Source organism: Piliocolobus tephrosceles, chromosome 9 (genome assembly GCF_002776525.5).
Source record: "Piliocolobus tephrosceles isolate RC106 chromosome 9, ASM277652v3, whole genome shotgun sequence".
NCBI classification, from domain to species: domain Eukaryota; kingdom Metazoa; phylum Chordata; class Mammalia; order Primates; family Cercopithecidae; genus Piliocolobus; species Piliocolobus tephrosceles.
Genome location: NC_045442.1, coordinates 85,044,325 through 85,062,875, shown reverse-complemented (window position 1 = coordinate 85,062,875; position 18,551 = coordinate 85,044,325). Strand labels below are relative to the sequence as shown.

The window sequence follows — 18,551 nt, the reverse complement described above, 5'->3', positions numbered from 1 at the left end:
AATGCTAGCACCCTAACCTAACAGTGGTGTTTATTTGAAACAGTAGAATGTGTTTCGACCACTTGGATTTTGTTCTCTAATATCATATTCCACTACAGAAAACCTGAGCTGCTGGGCGAGTAGTCAGTCTCACATTCCGGGTCAGAGAACACCAGAGGAGCCTGAACTCTCTTAGTGCACACATGAGGATTCTTTCAAAGACGAAGAAAAGCAGCAGTCAAGGATCTGCGTAAAGGGCTTCCAGGGCCCCATCTATGACATTTCCAGAAATTTAAAAAACAAAACAGATTGCAGTTACTAGGAGAATCTATGAAAGACCAAAGTCCATAATTATATTCAAAATGGACAAATAACATAAAGCGAGGTAGAAAGATTCATCCTTACCAATACAGGTCAATTGATCTTTTCCCAGTTATAGAAAATGCACTACTTACAGTGGTTAGATCAATGATACCCCACCACATCTCAGAGGGACACTGCGGGGAAATGAACTGTCATTTTGCTCTTTGAAAGAAACCCAGCATCAGGGCCACCCACTAAAGAGGACGGTCAAGTCTGAATCGTGGGAAAGACTTCAGGGAAATTAACTTCCCCAGCCACCTGAAAGACAGGGGCAATGATACTGCTTTCTCCTCCCAAGTGAGGGTGTGGCCTAAATCTTTCTGATTTTGGCTGAAAACCCAGGAAAGTTGAACATTTGTAGACGCACCCTCAAAGCGAAGCATGCGGATTGTTGGAGTGGGTTCCCCTCCAGGATGGTGATATTCAGTGTGCATTTGTGAAAGCTCATGGCTTAGGCTGGGCAAGGCCTTTCCCTGTATAGACAGAATCATAGCAGCTGCCTGTCCCTGCCCCACCCGGGAGGCCCTGGGGCCAGGAAAGGCTAAGGCAGCTACACTGCATCTGTGCCTGCCTTGTGTGCGCAACTCACTTCCAATAAAATGTTATTTTTATGGTTGAGTTGGAAACTCACTCCAACCTTGACATGTGTCTGTGGTTTCAGTCCCGCCTTTCTAACTGATAAACCATACCAAAGGCTGTTCACTGCAATGTGGTACAGCACGAGTCTGAACCTGACCTATGCCTGGTCACGTGACACATGCCATGAAAAGTCAGTCAGTCACAAAGACATCAGGAAATCTTAAGGTCTACAATGTTAAACAGATTAAATTTATGTGAGTGCTTTCAATGGCTCTAAGACCTCTAGGACCTTTGTTTAAGGCAAATGGAATGAATAAGCGCTTCTGTTTGTCACATAACACATGACAAAACAAATACCGGGAAGGGAGAATCATTATAAAACAAAACTGATCAGATTACAGACAATCGCCTGAGTGCTGGTGATCACTATAAACCCCTCTTCCCCCCAAGGAACTCCCTCCCAATTTAATTGTCCAATTTGATGCCAAATATTGCTCAAAAGAACCCCATCACTCAAAGAGTGTTGAAGCAGATATTTTAAAAAGCAAAGCAACCCAATAATCACCCTCATTATGATCTGTGTCTCTCAGCAGGTTTGTCACCTATAATTCCTAGATGGTTATTTTCTTTTCCTCCTCTTGGGAGGGAGAGGAGGAAGGAATGGCTGCCCTTAATTGTTGCTTGGTTTGATTTATTAAATTCAGAGTCATTATCTAAAATGGGGGTAATCTCATTAGAACTTAGACCCCTCTATTATTTCTTGGGATGGGGTTAATTTCATATTTGCAGAGTCATAAAGTAAAGAGTCCAAAATCCAATTACAAAGGTTTAATTTCATAGCAACTAAAGAGAAACATTTCTATCATAAAGGAAAATAAATACTTCGCTACTTCGGGAAATGATTTGTCAGGAATGGGGAGTCTAGGAGGCGGGTCTCCATTACTGTCATTCAACTTTGCATGATAATGCATCACATAGGGTTTTCAGTGTGCAGAAGGGAGTAAATTTAATCAGTTGAAGTCAAAGTAATCAGGCTGGGGTTGACACATTTCAAGAAAGGTCAGCGTTAAGCACATTTTCTCATCCTAACTCAGTTACCATGTCATCGTCTCTGAGTTAGTATTCCTCCAGCTTGAATCTATAAAATGGATGTCTGCTGCAAAGCGCTAACTATGTTAGGACTAACAGGATTTATTTCACATTCTATTATTTGTTATTCCTCATAATTTTCCATGTGTCATGCTGGAAGACCGGTGAGGTAATGCAATTAAGCTCAGAGTTGAACAGCTAAATGTATATTAGCAAATCAATCTGAATTTGTGCATAACCCAATCACAGTCCCACCGGCCAAGGAGAGGAAATTCATTTGCTTACATTATTCTTTAACTCAGTTATCATTTGCCAGAATTAGGTGGTGAAGTCACATGTGCTTCAGTGTTGGTATGGAAGCGCCACTGGTGTTTGAAATAACTACCCGAAGTTGCTTCTCCAGAGTGGCTGGCAGACAGGCCACAGGGAAGGGATGCAGAGTGATGGCATGCTGTGAATGCACTTTAGAGATGGGAACCTTTACAAGAAGGGGCACCCTCTCATCCTACTCAGACACACTTTGTAGAAACAGTCCCTATGGGCAGAGTTGGCTCTTACCTTCTAAAGAGAGAGATCCAGTGAGAAATAATTCACTTAACATCTTCCTTCCAAAGTTTCAGGGGATTCCCATGATGATTTAGAAGCAAATGTAGATCTCACATCTGATTCCAGCAAGCCTTCACCACTTGTTCATGTGACTCAGTGGTGGGCGAGTCTGGAAGAGGCACCAGTCCTCCCAACTGCCCCCTAGAGCAGCAGTGTAACAGCCCTAGCCCTTGGAAAACAATGCCAGCTCCTGGGGCCTCCAACTGCCCAGCAGTGACTTGGCACCCGGGGAGAAGACAGCACATTGAGTGTAGGCTATGATTTCATTAAATAAGCTCACCAGTGTTCTTCCCTTATGTGCTCTGTTGAAAACTGATTCTGAAATGATATTGAATCTGTAAAACACCATAATGACTTTACACTACTAATTCTAGAAATTTAGTCCTGTTGCCCAAGGACTGACACTCTAATACGATGACTCTGGGCTGCAGAGTAAACAAAAGGAACTTTCTATGAGCAAAGCAGATCACTCTTTTCTACACTGGACAGAAAAATACTTTTACCTTCCAAGCAAAGTAAAAGCAAAACTTTCCTCTCTGTGGATCTGTTTGGCTTTCGATACAGCACTGTCAGAAACAATTATTCACTCAATAGAAAATCACAATCCTGACTGGTTAAGACATGCCTTCCCTGTTCCTATCCTATCAGAACATGCCAGTCAAGCTGAACATGGACGTATGAAGGAAAATGTACCAAACAGCACAGTGAAGTGGAATGATCTATCAGTTTTCAGTTGCTCACCTTAGATTCAAACTCAACTTCACCATTTAGCAGTTGTGCAATATTAATTTAGTCAATGAAGCTCTCTGGATGTCTCTCTGCCTTTAACATTAAGAGATTGGACCACATGAATCTGAGGTAATTCCTAGCTCCAGTATTTTCTTTATTTTTTATATATCTCTCCCTTACCCTACTCTCTGCTTCACCCATCCCTCTCAATCTCCTTACCTCAAGTAATCATGGGATTCAAGTGTCTTTCAAAAGGTATTTAACTTTCCTTTTTTTGTTTCGTACAAATCACTTTCACTGATTCTATGGCCCTGCAATTAAATCACTGTCTGAGCTCTTGTCATCTGTGAAGCATGATGATTATGGTCATGACACCAGTTTTGGATGTACCACGCAATGCTTTGGCCACACCAATCACTGTTGGCTTAGGCCACATAATAACTGGAACAACTCACATCAATGTCTAACATCGAATGTGCAGAAAAATTAAGTATGATGAACCAAACACCATTCTGTAAATGTTAGAAAGGTTTTGCATAGAGATAGGCTTAAGTAAGTTAGATTGATGATTGACCTAATTTTGGAAATCAGAGCAACTTCACTTTTAAAAATAATTCACCAACAATCAAATATGTCATGTTAATGAAACATGGGCATGTTGGCCAGGCACAGTGGCCCACACCTACGATCCTAACACTTTGGGAGGCTGAGGTGAGAGAACTGCTTGAGGTCAGAAGTTGAAGACCAGACTAGATAACATAACAAGACCCCCTCTGTACAAAGAATACAAAAATTAGCCAAGCGTGGTGGCACATGCCTTTAGTTCTAGTTAGCTGGGAGGCTGAGGTGGGAGGATCACTCAAGTAATCCTTTTAGAAGTCATAAACTCAAAGACAAAAACAATATAAAAAAAGGAATAGCAACAAAACTATGAAAGTTGTAAGGCAGAACAGATGACAAGAATGATATTTGTTATATGTATTTAACTATTTTAAGATAACTCGATGAATGTTAACAATATTACAAAAACATATACTTACATCTCTGTTGCCCAAACATGATAACCCTGCCTCACTTGTCCCTTTGTGTCCACTGTTTCCACACCTCTGACTGCCTTTTGCTTCTTTTTCACAGCTCACAGGTTCTCTCCCCAGTGAGCCTTCCTCAACCAGGTAAGGCAGCATTGGGCTTTCCTACTTCTGTGTTCCCGTAGCAACCTGCACTCGGGTTGAGCTTATTAGCACCAGGCTATGAGCTCCCAGAGGGCAAGGGTTGTATCATAATTGACTGTAAGTCCCAGGTACTCTTCATCAGCCCTGGTAATGGGTTAGATGCTCAATAAATGCTGATCGAATCAACAAGGCAGCTACTTGGCCATTGCTGCTTTGAGCTGCAATTCCATAGTTTACAGTGTTGTGGGAAGTAGCTGCCTAGCCAGGAAAAACATTTCCTAGCATCCCTTGCATCCAGGTGAGTCCTGCCCAAAGTTCTTCCTAAAGAAAATCGGACAGAAAATAACACATGCCAGTTCTAGGCCTGAATAAAAATGCCTTGTACATTTCCCCATGGTCTCTCTTCCCTTGTCTGCTGCCCAAGTTAGATGCCCAGGTGATGGTAGTTCCTGAATGACAGCCACCAATCATTTGACTGGACTGTATGTTGGAAAGAAAGTTCAAATGTACCAGGCTACTGAGGATGTGGAATTTATTTGTTACAGCACCTGACACTACCTAATACAGGGTACTGCCTACCACATACAGTGGCAAACTGAATTACATGAATATAAATGCCTAAGCAAATGTGGATCACTTGGTCCATATCCATAGGAAAACCAGTCTCAAAGGAGGACTTGAAATCACCTTCAGGAGATCCAGTTTCAGCTGCAGCTCGCCTTGAGTGGATGAGCACAGAGCACCCACAATGATGCTCATGTACTCCTCGGCGTTGATGGCTGAGAGCTGCTCCAAGATGCTGAGCGAGGCCTCCCGGTAGCACTCCTCGTCCAGGAAGATCTTGATGAAGGGCACCATGCCATGGTCCTTCAGGACAACTAAGGACCAGACAGACAGAGTGAGGCTAGGGCCAGGGGGAACATTGCCACTTCAGTTTCAATCAAAAGAAAAGCTTTTTCTTTTAATTTTCAAAGTTCATTTTGCTATTTTTTTATGATTCTCTTTTGCTCACTGGTAAATTTTTTGGTAATCCATACCCACTGTTGAAGTGAGAAGCAGAAAAAAGAAACTGTGGAACTGTGGATTTGACGAAAAAAAAAAAAAGAAAAAACTGCTTTCTTCTCCAGTGAGAACCTTATTTAAAAAAAAAAAAAAAAAAAAAAAAAATTGACTAACGTCTCCCCACAGGAGATACATTCAAGAAAGGAGAAATAAGTTTAAGAGGTCTATTGTACGACATGGTGACTAAAGCTAATAAGAGTGTCATGAATTCTTGGGATAAAAAAAGAAAAAAAAATAGAAACCTAAGTAATAAAAGTAATAATAGATCTACCTCTCCCTTGATTTCCTCATAATTTCTTCCCCAGGGCCAATGACAATTTCTGTCTTCTCTCTGCCAAAATTCGTATAGAAAGCAAACCACAATTTAAGCTAAGAACATATTTAATTTCTAGATAGTTCCTTGGGGAGAAAATTAAAGAAATCTGACTGGTGGTACATTTTTGTTTAAAAGTAATTCCAAGCATTTTTTCCCCAGGATTGATATTGGAGTAATTCATGTGGAAAGAAAAAAAGAAACTAGGAGGCAACTAGATCCTTCAAATGGTTTGATGGGGATTTGAGCAGACAAGATTTTTCCAGTTACAGGCTAGCTACCTCTGACATAGAAATCACCTTGAAAGCCTATTTAAAAGTAGATTCCTGGCCAGGCACGGTGGCTCACGCCTGTAATCTTAGCACATTAGGAGGCCGAGGTGGGCAGATTGCCTGAGCTCAGCAGCTCGAGACCAGCCTGGGCAACATGGTAAAATACTAAATTTTACTAATTTAGTAGAGAATTTGTATTCTCTACTAAAATACAAAATAATAATAATAATAATAATAATAATAATAATAATAATAAATTAGCCAGGCATGGCGGCATGCGCCTGTAGTCCCAGCTACTCGGGAAGCTAAGGCAGGAGAATTGCTTGAACCCGGAGGGTGGAGGGTACAGTGAGCTAAGATCATGCCACTGCATTCCAGCTTGGTGACAGAGCGAGACTTCATCTCAAAAAAAAAAAATGTAGATTCCTGAACTCTACCTTGACTGACTATTAATTAAAGGTCTGGATGTGAGCCTAGGAATACACATTTAGCCAGCACCTCCGGGGAACCTTTTGCAGGCTAAATGTTAAAGACTCTCTCTCTGCCATAATGGAATAATTTTTTACATTAGGTATAGTTACTCTACGAAGACCTCAGATAAAGATGCCTACATCACCAAACCCACTGATATGATGTTGGATGTTGCTGTGTCTCTGTCATTATATATATATATATAAAATGACATATATATATGAGCATATATATGACATATATAATAATATGAGCATATATATATATATATATGCTCGTATTATTTTTAAAACCCAGAAGCCAAATGATCTTAGAACACTAAAAGAAAATTTGAATGGATTAAATTGCTAAGTCCATCATGCCTGAGAGCACAACAAATTACATTTATTTAAAATGGCTGGCTTTCTTTGCCCGTATTTTACTCTTTGGATCTAAAAAAATTAGAAATCATCTATAGTCACTGCATCAGGACACTAATAAATTTCACTTGAAAAGAGGAGAGGGGGCTCTGTGGTCTCATAAATTTAGAAAATGCTAGATTGAGCATAGTCTTTTTGTCACCAACTTTATTTAGCAATCTTAGAGGTAAAAAGTGTCAACAGAGGTACAGTATCTACGAACTTATTGATGATCACTGAACATCGGCCAGGAGAGGGGCATTAGCCACAGCTAACGCTGTGTATTGGTTATTCCTTGAGTATAACCTGTGAACACTGCCATAAATAACCAGGAAAGAGTTCATGTTTTACCAAGCAGTGATGAGGCAAACTTGGCACCATCCTTACCTGCATTCCTCACCGAGCCTTTCAGAAGTGTGACTACAGTCTTTAGCATCACACATGTGAGTTCTCTTTCTGGATCCTGAACACCAGGAGTAGAGAGTTTGTTTCCTGCCATATTGAAGAAGCAACAACAACAGAAAAATAAGTACATGTGGTATGACCCCAAATCTCTGACTCCAGCTTTCTACCGTCTTAAGGAGATGTGAATATAATGCCTTCATCATAAGGGAGTGTGTATCCCAACTGGTAAGATAGAAGGCTATTACCCCCTACAGCAGGGTTCTCCACCTTGAGCACATCAGCATTCCCTGCAGAGCTTATTTTGTTAAGACCCAGAGCCCCATGCTGGGTCCCATCCTGAGAATTTCTGATGTAGTAGTTTTTGGATGGGGTTCTATAATTTGCATTTCTGAGAAGTTCCCAAGCAATGCTGATGGGGCTGGTCCAGGGACTGCTCTTTGAGAAGCATTGCCCCAGATGATACACAGAACCCTGCCTTCTTAATTTTCCTTTGGCCACTTTTACAATTTGCCATTCATCCTTGGGAGGGATGACTGCCTGCTCATTCCTGAGCCATGGGGAAGCTCAAGAGAAACTGGAGTAAAGAGGTGATCCCAGTAGACCCATGAGGGCAAAACCAGATCTCTTTATTCACCTTGAATCTCCTTGCCAGAAAAGTGCCTGACACAAATTGGAAGCTCAATACTTATTTGGGGAATGAATGAATGAATCAATCAATCAATCAATCAAAATAGAGTTTATAAATCAGGAGACAAAGTATCTAAGAAATAACAAGACACATTTAACAATGGAAAGTACAAAGTAAGACTAACGCATGAGTTAACAAAAAAAGTTCAAATTCTCCTAGGAATGGTTATGGGTCTGGAATTGGATTTAAAAGCAAATTCAATGTTAGGCTGCTGAAAAGAAATACCAGCTAAGATAAGACAGAACCAACAAACAACGAAACTGTGCAGAGACTTCTCATTTAAACACCAAGGAAAGCAGAGGAAGCAATACATTAACTTCATCCATGATAGGATTTAAGGACAGAAGTTACTAAGCAATAGAAACTAGCTCATAAAATATTGTCCAGGGCTTGGCCCAGAGGCCCAGACACACAAACCATCCCTTGGGCTCATCCTCCACAGTCCTGTCCCTATTTGCAAACACTCCCAGGGAGAAGCTGGGTCCGTCCTGGCCTCCATAAGATGCCTGAGCTCCTCCCTGCGTGTCTATCTCAGTCTATGGCAGTAGCACTGGTACTATAGGGACAAGGTGATTAATGTTTCTTGAGCCCCTGTTATGTACCAGGCACAGCAGTGGGTCCTCTTCAGAGATTCCCTCATTAAAATCTCACAGCATTCCAATGATGTCCATCATTACCCTGTTTTACCAAGGAAGACACAGTCCATAGGGGTTAAGTCACTTTCTCAGGATCACTCAGCTTGTCAGTAGCATGGCCAGGATTCTAGTCCTTAGCTCCTTTCCCTCAGAGAGGCCCAGGAAACAGATAGACTGGTGACCTTGGCTTAAGTCTGAAGCAGAATTACAGAAGCAACCAAAGGCTAGAGAGCTCCCTGACCCTTCCAGCCAGTACAGTGGGAGAAGGAGAATTAAAGGAGGGAAGGTGGGCAGAGTAAGCATCCAGATTCTTGTGTCCCGGTGTCCCTCCTCCAGGCTGATTCCCCAGAGCAGCAGGTGTAGAGAGACTGAGGGAGAGACCAGAAGAGCTGGGGAAGGAGTTTCCACACTTCGCTTCCTATTGGAAAGTCAATGGAGATGGGAGTTAAAGACCACCACATAGAGTGACTCCAGCAGGATATGTGGTGGGGAGCACAGTGAGGCAGTGCAAGAGCCCAACCCCTGAGCCACTGTGCACCCTCGTGAGACTCTAAAGCCCCAGGGGAGCAGCAGAGGCTATTGGGTTTGAGACTTCAGGGCGCAGGGGCCAAGTAGGGGCAAGGAGATGTTGCCAAGGAGCCACAGGTATACAGCCCAGCAGGGCACCAAGACTCAGAGGGGCGTGCTGGGCCAGTAAGACCCTAGGGAGCTCTCTCCCAGTGGGAGACCACTGAGCCAACAGTGTAAAGTGAACAGAGTGAGCTAGGAAGCCACATCCCAGTAGACCCCAGAAGGGCCCCCAAACCCAAGGCCTCTCCGAGCTCCCATTCCTGAGGAGCTGTCAGACCCCTGTAGTCTCCCTGTCTGTACACCCACACAATGTCTAGGGCAAGATATATCTAAAACCTGGGAATTCACAAGGCCTGAGTTAGCCCCAAGTTCACCCATCCCTTTCACTTCTTCATGGGGAAGACTGGGAGGCTGCCTGTCTTTTGTGAAGCTGTGTGTCCCAAGCATACCTCTCCAGTGACATGGGCATGCTGACTTTCTGTTACATTTCATGGGCAGCCAGGTTGGCCCAAAGACCAGACCTGGCTGACATTGACCCCTGCCCATCCCTCCCGATGCGCCCAGTGGCACCTGACTTCCTCATGATCTTGGCTTGCTTCCGAAGTTGTGCCAGCAGCAGGCCCAGGAGCCCTGAGTCCCGGAAGATGTCAGTGAAGAGTGGGTCCCCACCAGCGATGCTGAGGATGCTCTGCAGGGCCATGAGAGTGCAGGATGGCCCAGGGCTCTCCTTGATCAGATGCTGCACCTTTCGCAGAATCTCATGAGGCACGTAGTGCAGCTCGAACACCAGGGCCTCTAGGAGCTGGAAGAAGTGTGCCTGCACTGGGGCTGGCTTCAGGGGCATGATCTCTACAAACTGCGAGATGGGCTGCAGGGTCCACTCCAGCAGGAAGAAGTTTCGAGCATTCCAGGCCCACATGGTCCTGATGGCCGATAAGACTTGTATGCAGAGGACAGAGTCACTGGCTTTGTGGAAAACATTCTGTAGGACCTGGAAGGCCTGAAGATTCTTAACAGTCACCCCTGAGGAGGAAAACAAGAAAGATCTTGCAAGTCATTTCTCCTGCCTGTGTCTACAAACAGATGTTTTCATTACTAAGAGAACTTGCCATTTGAAGTTTATGTGTTCTAACTCCTATGGGCACATGTCCATCAGAAGTCCAGAAAAGTCAGCCACCTGGGGTGTGAAGAAGGCTGGTGCAGCATGGTCCAAGATGCACTCAAACTGTGGCCACTCTAAACTGACGTGTGCCGTGAAGGTCAAGTACACATTAGATTTCAAAAAGGTAATACAAAGGAAACAATGCAAAATATCTTCTTGACAATTATTTGTATTGACCATATATTGAGATGGTAATATTTGGGATATATTGAGTTAAATAAAATATATTATCAAAAATAATTTAACTTGTTTCTTATTTAAAGTTAAAAATTACATTTAAAATGATATAATGTGCCTTGCATTGTATTTCCATTGGACAGCATTGGACTAGGAGGATTGGTTTCAATGATTAAAATCAAAAGATGTTGGAGATTACTAGCAAAGTCAGTTTTGTTTCTAGACAAGCTGATAAATAACTACACTTTCCTGACCCATCCCCACCTTTTCCTCCAGCTTGAAGGTTAAGCCTCATTCTCTCTCCCCCAGGAGACACTTTGTCAGAAAGCTCCCTGCCTCCAGCCTTCTCTGCCTCAGATACCAGAGATGTTTGTGAAACTCCTCTGTGATTCAGGCACTCCCCTAAACTATGTCTGCGCCCCTATGTGTTACTGCATCCTGTCCAATGGCCCTTCTTAACCTGAACCCTACAGCACTGCAGCCTCCCTGCCTGTATTCTGCAGAAGCTCTCACTGCCCAGACTCACCCAGCCATCCAGGCCACTATTTATTCCCCAGACTGTCATTTCTGCCTTTAAACTTTCTCCCTTCATTTCAACCTAGACAACCCACACTTAGCCTTAAAAACTCCCTCTGGCAGGCCCTCTGTTCGAGGTTTCTTGTCTGAGCTGGGTTATGGCTGTGCCTGATGCATTTCTTAGCCGATTCTCCAGCAGACTAGGGTTCAGGGACATGTGACAGTCTCTATAGAGGACTTTTAAGGAGCAGACAACTGGCTTGTTCACACTGGCACCCAGCATGGGGCAGAGTGCCTGCCACACAGAAACTATCCGTGCCTGCTAAATGAGTTCATCAATCAATCAATGTCTCAGAGTACCAAGAAGTCACTGACTCTGAGCCCGGATGGCTGCTTTAGGGCCATCAGTCCCCATTATATAAGCAAATGTTGCAGAGTAAATCACACCAGGGGTGAGGGAGAAAACTAGAGGCTGCCTCCATTATTTGAGAGAGTCTTTGCCTTTATTAAGCAATATTTCCACTAAGTCTCACGGAAGACATTCATAATCTCCCCAAAGGTTGTGACAGAATCAGAGCTTACTGCACCATTGAAAGGAATGCAAAGAATCAGGAGAAGACCCTCTGTAGCCTTCTCAGGGCTCAGCACTGACTCTTCCGGTCACCCAGACACAAGAAGGACCCACCAGATGCCTCGTGATGAAACTTGAAGCCTTCAAGCTGAGGGTAGGTGACGCTGTCAAACACCTTCAGCTCTGACCTGCCGCAGGTCGTCAGCCACACCACCAGCCCAAGGAGCTCCTCCAGCTGTGGGTCCACTTCGCTCTGGGTCAGCCCATCATACCTGGGGGACAGATGAGGCCAGCTCCCTATACTTCCTGGATGGAGCAGCCACATGCATGCATGGTGCTCTCGAGGAGACAGAGGCAATGGGGATCTGCAAGCTGGGGAAGACCCCACAGGTCTGCACCTGAGGCAATTCAGAGGCAAGGGAGCACCCTGGATAAACACCACTCTGCAGATGTCAGTCTTAGATCCAAAGAAGTGCATTTGGAACCTGTGAAAAGCTATGCCATCTGCTCACTGGTAGGTCACTTGTGACTGAACCCCCAAAAGACATGTGCTTAGGGCATCAGCAGATCAGGGCACCTCCCAAATGAGAGATGTAATACAATAGTTCAACATTGCAACAAAACGGTGTGGGAAATAGTCGGACTTCCTTGTGCTTATTTAAAGGTTGAGTGTGGCTTTCGTATTTTAATTATGGGCGGGTAGGCTGTCCTGTTCCTCTTATGGAGAAGGGCATCTTAAGTCTTATTCCAGCCCTGCCATTTCCAGAGGAAAAGTGTTTGCAGTGTGACTTCAGTTAAGGCAGAAAGGAAAGCCAATGAGCCCACATGAGACCTTCTTGGCACTCCCTGGAACAGGTTCCTGTCCCCTCTCCTGCCTTCCACAAGAAGTCTGGGGAAAACTCAACACCCAATGAATCAAAAATTTGTTCAGGAAATGCTATGACACAGACCTCCGTGGGGATCATAGTCAACTGGTCACAGCCCAGACCAATGCAAAACATGAGGTGCCCAGAGGGGCATTTACGCTTAGTGTTCCTTTAGAGGAAGGCGCTAGGGTATTGCCATTTAATCACATTCTTCTGGACTCTCGGTGGACCAAGGGACTTTGGCCCTCTTGTCCAAGTCACCGCATGTAGGCTCAAAGCCTGGCTCTGTAGCGAAGTGTGTGAAGTGCAGTAGTAGATGTACCCCTCAGAGGAGAAGGGTGTCCCATACTCGCCCAGCAAAGCCCAAGGGAACGTACATGGCCTTGCCCTAGAGCAGCTTCCCCAAGATCAGCAGAGGAGCTTGGGCCATCAAGGCATTTCTTTGATTTGCATCCCTTCCTCTCTCTAATCCCTGGACCCCACTCGAAGATGATACAGGAAGGCAGAGTGGAAGGCAAGGAGGAGCCAGCCCAGGCCCTGCTGAATGGTGTCTGAGCTTGGGTTTCCCATCTTTCAAGGATTTGAGAAAGAGGTAGTTCACTTAGGAGTTGATCCCAGAAAATACCAGTAGGAGACAGGCCACGTGAGACAGGGAAGGGAAGGAAACCAGTCCAAGAGCATTAGCAGGCAAGCGCCTCATGGGGCCACTGGAGATAATCCGTCTGGGGAGCTCTGGAGGCCACGCAGAGCAAGCCCACCCAAAGGCAGCTGCGCTAGGTATGTACCCGTCGGCTCCTTCAGCCATTGGTGAACAGCTGGTCCTGAGGGTGATTCATTTCCAGACCTTTCCAGTCCTCCAAGCACACAGGCAGGACAGCTTACAGCAGTGCCAGAAGCCCTCCAACAGACAGGGCTTCTGTTTGGGTTCTGACTGGGGAAAATCAGGCCAAAAAGCATGCAGGTGACAGGTGCCTACAAGTAAACTTTGTAAAACTACTGATTCTCTAAGGAGGTGGTCCCCATGCCTGTCTGCACAATGAATCACTTTTTCAAATAAGAGGTCTCTCTGGCCACACTCTGTGGAGCTATATCTATTTTTCTCCAAAGCACCCCAGTGATTCCGAAGACTGAGGCTTTGGCGGTCCTGTGCTCTCCCCGTACCACACACAGCCACTTACCGAAGTAACACTTTGAGCAGCAGAGGATAGCCCTCTGAATTCTCAAACTCCAGGAACAGAGCCGAGGAGATGGGGTAGGAGTCCTTCACAAATCCCAGGATCAGGCTTACAGCCTCGCTCACCTCAGGGGCGGGGAGAGTGTCCGTGAGCCTGGAGAGGTTCTGGAGGGACAGCCTGACACAGTCTGTCACTGGAGGAGGGAAGCACAGGAGAGACCTGCTGAGCGTGGAAGCAAGAGCTTTCCTGCCATGGTCCACCTACCTCCCCTACTCCAAACAATATGTCAAGACATGAATGGGAATTAATCCAAAACATGTTCTGCTGGCTCTTGGATCAAGAAGACTGCCCCAGAGAAAGTGCTACCCTGACAGCCACACTCTGCAAGCCCAGCAGGTGGCACAGGGGAGGAAGGCAGTCCCTCAACCCTCTGTGCCTCATTCTCAGCAAGAGGGAGAGTCCAGGTCCATTAGGTAGTGAGATGTAAAATGCAAGACCTGAGCTCATCTCAGATCTTAACAAGGTAGTGCTGGAGCTGAGCAGAAATCAGCTTGATGAAAAGTGCAGGGGAGGATGTATGAACATGTGAGGAGGCAGCGGGTGAAAAGATGGGGTGCTTTGGATACTGAAGAAGCCAGAAGATTGGAACACTGAAGTGTGGCCCACAGAGAGGAAGGAGGGTGTGGCCCATTCCTAGGAGGCAGGCTATGGGGCTTACGGGCTACCTCACCAGAGTGGTGTGGAGCCAGGGGAAGATTTGAGTCTGAAAAGAGAGGTCCTCAGATTTGCATTTGGATGGGTCACTGTTTTTAGAAATCTCTTATTGAGAGAAGCCTCCTCTGAGTGCTGGGGAAGCTAATCCAGTGGATCAGAAAAAGTACCTATGAGAACTTGAGATAATGCAAGCTCAGCTTCTCAGCTGCGAGGACTCAGAAGAGCCACAAAGAATCACAACAATCCAGTAAGATCAGCAGTATTATTATCCCCATTTTACAGATGAGAGAACTGAGGCACCCCAATGGTTAAGTGCCTGAGATCACTCAGCTATGAGGACAGAGCTGGAGTCCAGTCCTGGCTGTCTGGCTCCAGAGTCTTTGGCCTTAACCCCTACACATAGTTCCCAGGGTAAAAATGAGGGTGCTGGAATCAGGCATTTTTAAGTTTGAAAGTGCATTCTCTTCCTTACTAACTGAATAGCCTTGAAAAATTCTTCTACTACTCTTAATGTCTATTTTCCCCATTCAAAAATGGCATTAATAGCTGTCTCAAAGAAACAAGCAAGATAATGTACAAACAGGCCCAGCACAGTGTCTGATGGGTAGTATGTGCACAGTGAGATCCTCTTTCCCTCCTCCCTCCAATGGAGCAGCAAAATGAACAAGAACAGCACTTTCATGAAGGGAGCCAAGCCATGTAGAATTATCTACTGGACATGACTGCTCATTCTTCTCTTGTTTGGTCCCAAAATTCTATACAGAGGCTGCAAGAGCATCCCAGGTCTCATTGTAGAAAGTGGGCCCTCAGCCTTTGCTCTGAGTTCAAGCGAAGCCCTTGCGTGGCCCACAGCCCACACCTAGTCTCCCGGGCCATACCCTGCAGGTACTGGATGATGCTGAGGTTCTGGGCCTTGGAGATTGCCCTTAGCACGCAGAAGGTGGGCTCCTTCCAGAAGCAGCAGCTGTGCTCCCGAAGGCAGGTCGTGGCAATCAGCAGAGACTTCAGCTCACTTCCTGAGAGGAGTCCCTCCAGGCCCTGAGAGTCACTGCAAATATTGAGCAACATCTGAAAAATAAGAAGATAAACAGCCAATGAGACCTGGTTAGGAAGTCTCCTTCCTCGGATGGATTTGTTCCCTACTTTTCTGGAGCACTGACGGGCATATCTCAGTGGGAAGGACAAGACTGAATGGGGTCACCCTCTGTCCCAGACCAGCAGGGTCAACAGAGTCCCCTAGGAAAGGGCGGCAGGACCCGGGGCTCAAATCTGATGGCATCAACCCTCTACAAATAATTGTTATCCCTTCCAAATCAGAATAATAAAGAAGTAATTGACTTTGTGTGTTTTTAATGGGGATATCAAAAAGTGTCACCCACAATTAAGGTATAGAATTAATAAGACCCTGTGCTATTTAAAAAGGGAAGTGTTTCAGAATTATTTGTTGACACTCGGACTCTACTTCTCCATGAGACCACGAGGGTGAGCATACAACCTCCTAACTGGGTTCCTTGTTCCCTCCAATCCCCTTTCTTAATGGCTAACAGAGGGACTTGCAAAACCTCCCTCTCCACTTGGGATAAAATCCCAGCACCATAGCATGGCCCATAGCATCCCACATGGACTAGCACTGCCTTCTCACTCACTTTATCCACTGCAGCTCTCCCCTGGGCTTTTGGTAGTCCAACAGGACCTGCTGCCAGTGTGGCAAATATCACAAGGTCCTTCCATGGGAATGAAGGCATTTGCCCCTTCTAGTCTGATACATAGGGAAGCTGGGCATCATGGACCACAGCTGCAGGTCCCATTTCCCTGCCTCCCTTGCAGGTAGGTGTGGCCATGTGACCAAGGTCTAACCTGTCCCTGGGCTTGCATGGCCATTTCTCTGCTCCTCTCCACTTCCTCCACCCCACCAGGCCAGGCTACCTCCTCGGACCCTGACAACCCTCAGCTCTCTGGTTAAATGCCACGCCCTGAGAATAGACTCCACTGATTCTCTCATACAAATCAGGGCCTCTTGCCACCATTGCCCAACACACCTTTGGCTTTACCTACATAGCACTTAAAAACTTGCTAACTACTGCTCTGCTGCTTAGGCAACAGAGCAAAGCCTCATCTCTATTTTTTTACTTGCTAACTACACACTTATTCCTGGATTGTTTACCCCGTTTGGCTTCTTCACCCTTCTGTCACCTTTCAAAGTGAAGCCCTATGCTTGCTGCAGTAACCGTCTATCTGGCATAGAGCTGCGCACAGTAGGGGCTCCGTATATTTTTGTGAAATGAAGTAACAGAAACCCTTGAGCAATGCAGGTATGGTCTATTCCCTGTGGCACACATTCTGTCCAATACCCAGAAGACCTCAAAGACAGACCCTGCACTACTTTCCTTCAGGGCACCTAAAAGCCACACAGTAAACATTTGAGAAAGTGCCTGGTGCAGCGTCCTGGCCTCCACTTAGAATATGATTGACATAAAAGCAGATGACTCCTACATTTCCACAAATGCAACTCAGAGGGTAACCCACCGTTAATGGAATCTGCCAGAACTCATGCACTACCCTCTGGAAATGAGGAATGGGCTTGGGAATTCATCTAACGTGGATGCCAATGTGGACATGTGTGTACCATGGGCAGCTGCATTTGGGACTTCACTGAACAGTCACAAGCACCTGCTCTGTGTGAGACATTGCAGACACTGGACCCAGCGATGGGCCCCACAGTCCTCCGTATCCTCCTGGGCCACACGGTCCTCCGTACCCTCCCCTGCAAGCTCAGGGAGCAGGAAGGGTTATCTGGAGAGCTCAGCGTGTCAGAAGCTGAGAAAGCAGAAACTGCCCGGAAGTGGGCAGGGGAAAGAAGTGAGAAGTTAGTCAGTCAAACAGAAGAGGAAAGATGGGGAATGAGAGAAGGAAATTGCATTTGATGCTTAGAGGCCTGAGATGTCTTCTGAGAGGAGGGAAGAGGCACCAAGAACATGTAAACTCAAGTTTATTCAAGGGTTCCCAATCCCAGCCCCACCCAAGACTTCTGTGACCCCAGACCCCATGCTCACTCACCATGCCTCAATTTGTATGGACCCAGGATGACAGCACTACTCACATTCTGGGATGGCAGAGAGTACTCCTGGAGGTGACCCATGTGAGACCATGTCACAGGGGTGGGTACAAAACTTACACTTAGAAAATTTTGGCTACTGTTTTGCTACTTGGGCAGACTGTGCTTGTTAACAGAGGAGAAGGGGCTGGAGAGGAGGTTCCAGATCCCAGGGAGGGTGGGCAGGACTCAAGAATGCAGACTGGAGGAGGGAAGCTGGATGGGTGCAGGGAAGCCAAGTGCAGGGGCAGGGGACCACGTTTCTGGGAGACAGCAAGGGAGGGGACGGTGCTACAGGGACATGATGAGGTGCAGGGAAGAGGAGGCAATTTATTTTCCAACCATGCAGGCCATGAAGAGCATGAGGGAGGTGAGGGGGAGGGGAAGGGAAGCTCAGACCCTCTGGGAGAACAGAGGAGTTCAGGAACCAGGGCTGAGAAAGATAAAAGCATCTCTGGGAAGCATTGAAGAGTCTGTCCCCGAAATGGGGTTTTGACCCAGGGAGTTGGAGGCCCTCTTCGAACTCACCTGCACGAACATCCTTTGAACTTGAAGATCACTCTCAAAAAGCTCATCTTTGTCCAGAGGAAAGACAAAGAAGAGGTAAAGGCACTGTAGGAGCAGGGCTGGAAGCCCAGACTCAGCAACCCTGCCCAGCGTCTCCTGCAAGAGAAGAGCACACGTGACCCCAGGCAGCAAGGCAGCAGAAGCAGGTCAGCCCAGACCCAGGATCAGGCCCCTACAGCCATTTCAGTGAGGCCGTGGGACAGTCCCTCTGGGCTCCAATCCTGCGGTGTGAAATGCTGACAACCAGAGGATGCACCTAGGGTGGCTGTAAAGATTAAGTTTATATAAAGTGCCTACTATGTGCTCCGTAGCTCCTTTATAAGATTCACAGAGGAAGGAAGGAAGGAAGGAAGGAAGGAAGGAAGGAAGGAAGGAAGG

General features: G+C 46.0%; 1 protein-coding gene across 3 annotated transcripts in view; it reads right to left on the bottom strand.

Moving 5' to 3' along the window:
- WDFY4 (WDFY family member 4) overlaps window positions 1-18,551 on the bottom strand; it is a 312,143-nt gene that overhangs the window by 254,964 nt on the left and 38,628 nt on the right. For all 3 annotated transcript variants that reach the window (XM_023230197.2, XM_023230195.2, XM_023230196.2), the window contains exons 5-11: window positions 18,135-18,269; window positions 15,391-15,580; window positions 13,802-13,991; window positions 11,872-12,029; window positions 9,902-10,354; window positions 7,421-7,525; window positions 5,205-5,395 (exon numbers count right to left, since the gene is read on the bottom strand). In XM_023230197.2, the coding sequence (XP_023085965.1) occupies window positions 5,205-5,395; window positions 7,421-7,525; window positions 9,902-10,354; window positions 11,872-12,029; window positions 13,802-13,991; window positions 15,391-15,580; window positions 18,135-18,269 (1,422 nt within the window). The remainder of the gene's footprint in view (window positions 1-5,204; window positions 5,396-7,420; window positions 7,526-9,901; window positions 10,355-11,871; window positions 12,030-13,801; window positions 13,992-15,390; window positions 15,581-18,134; window positions 18,270-18,551) is intronic.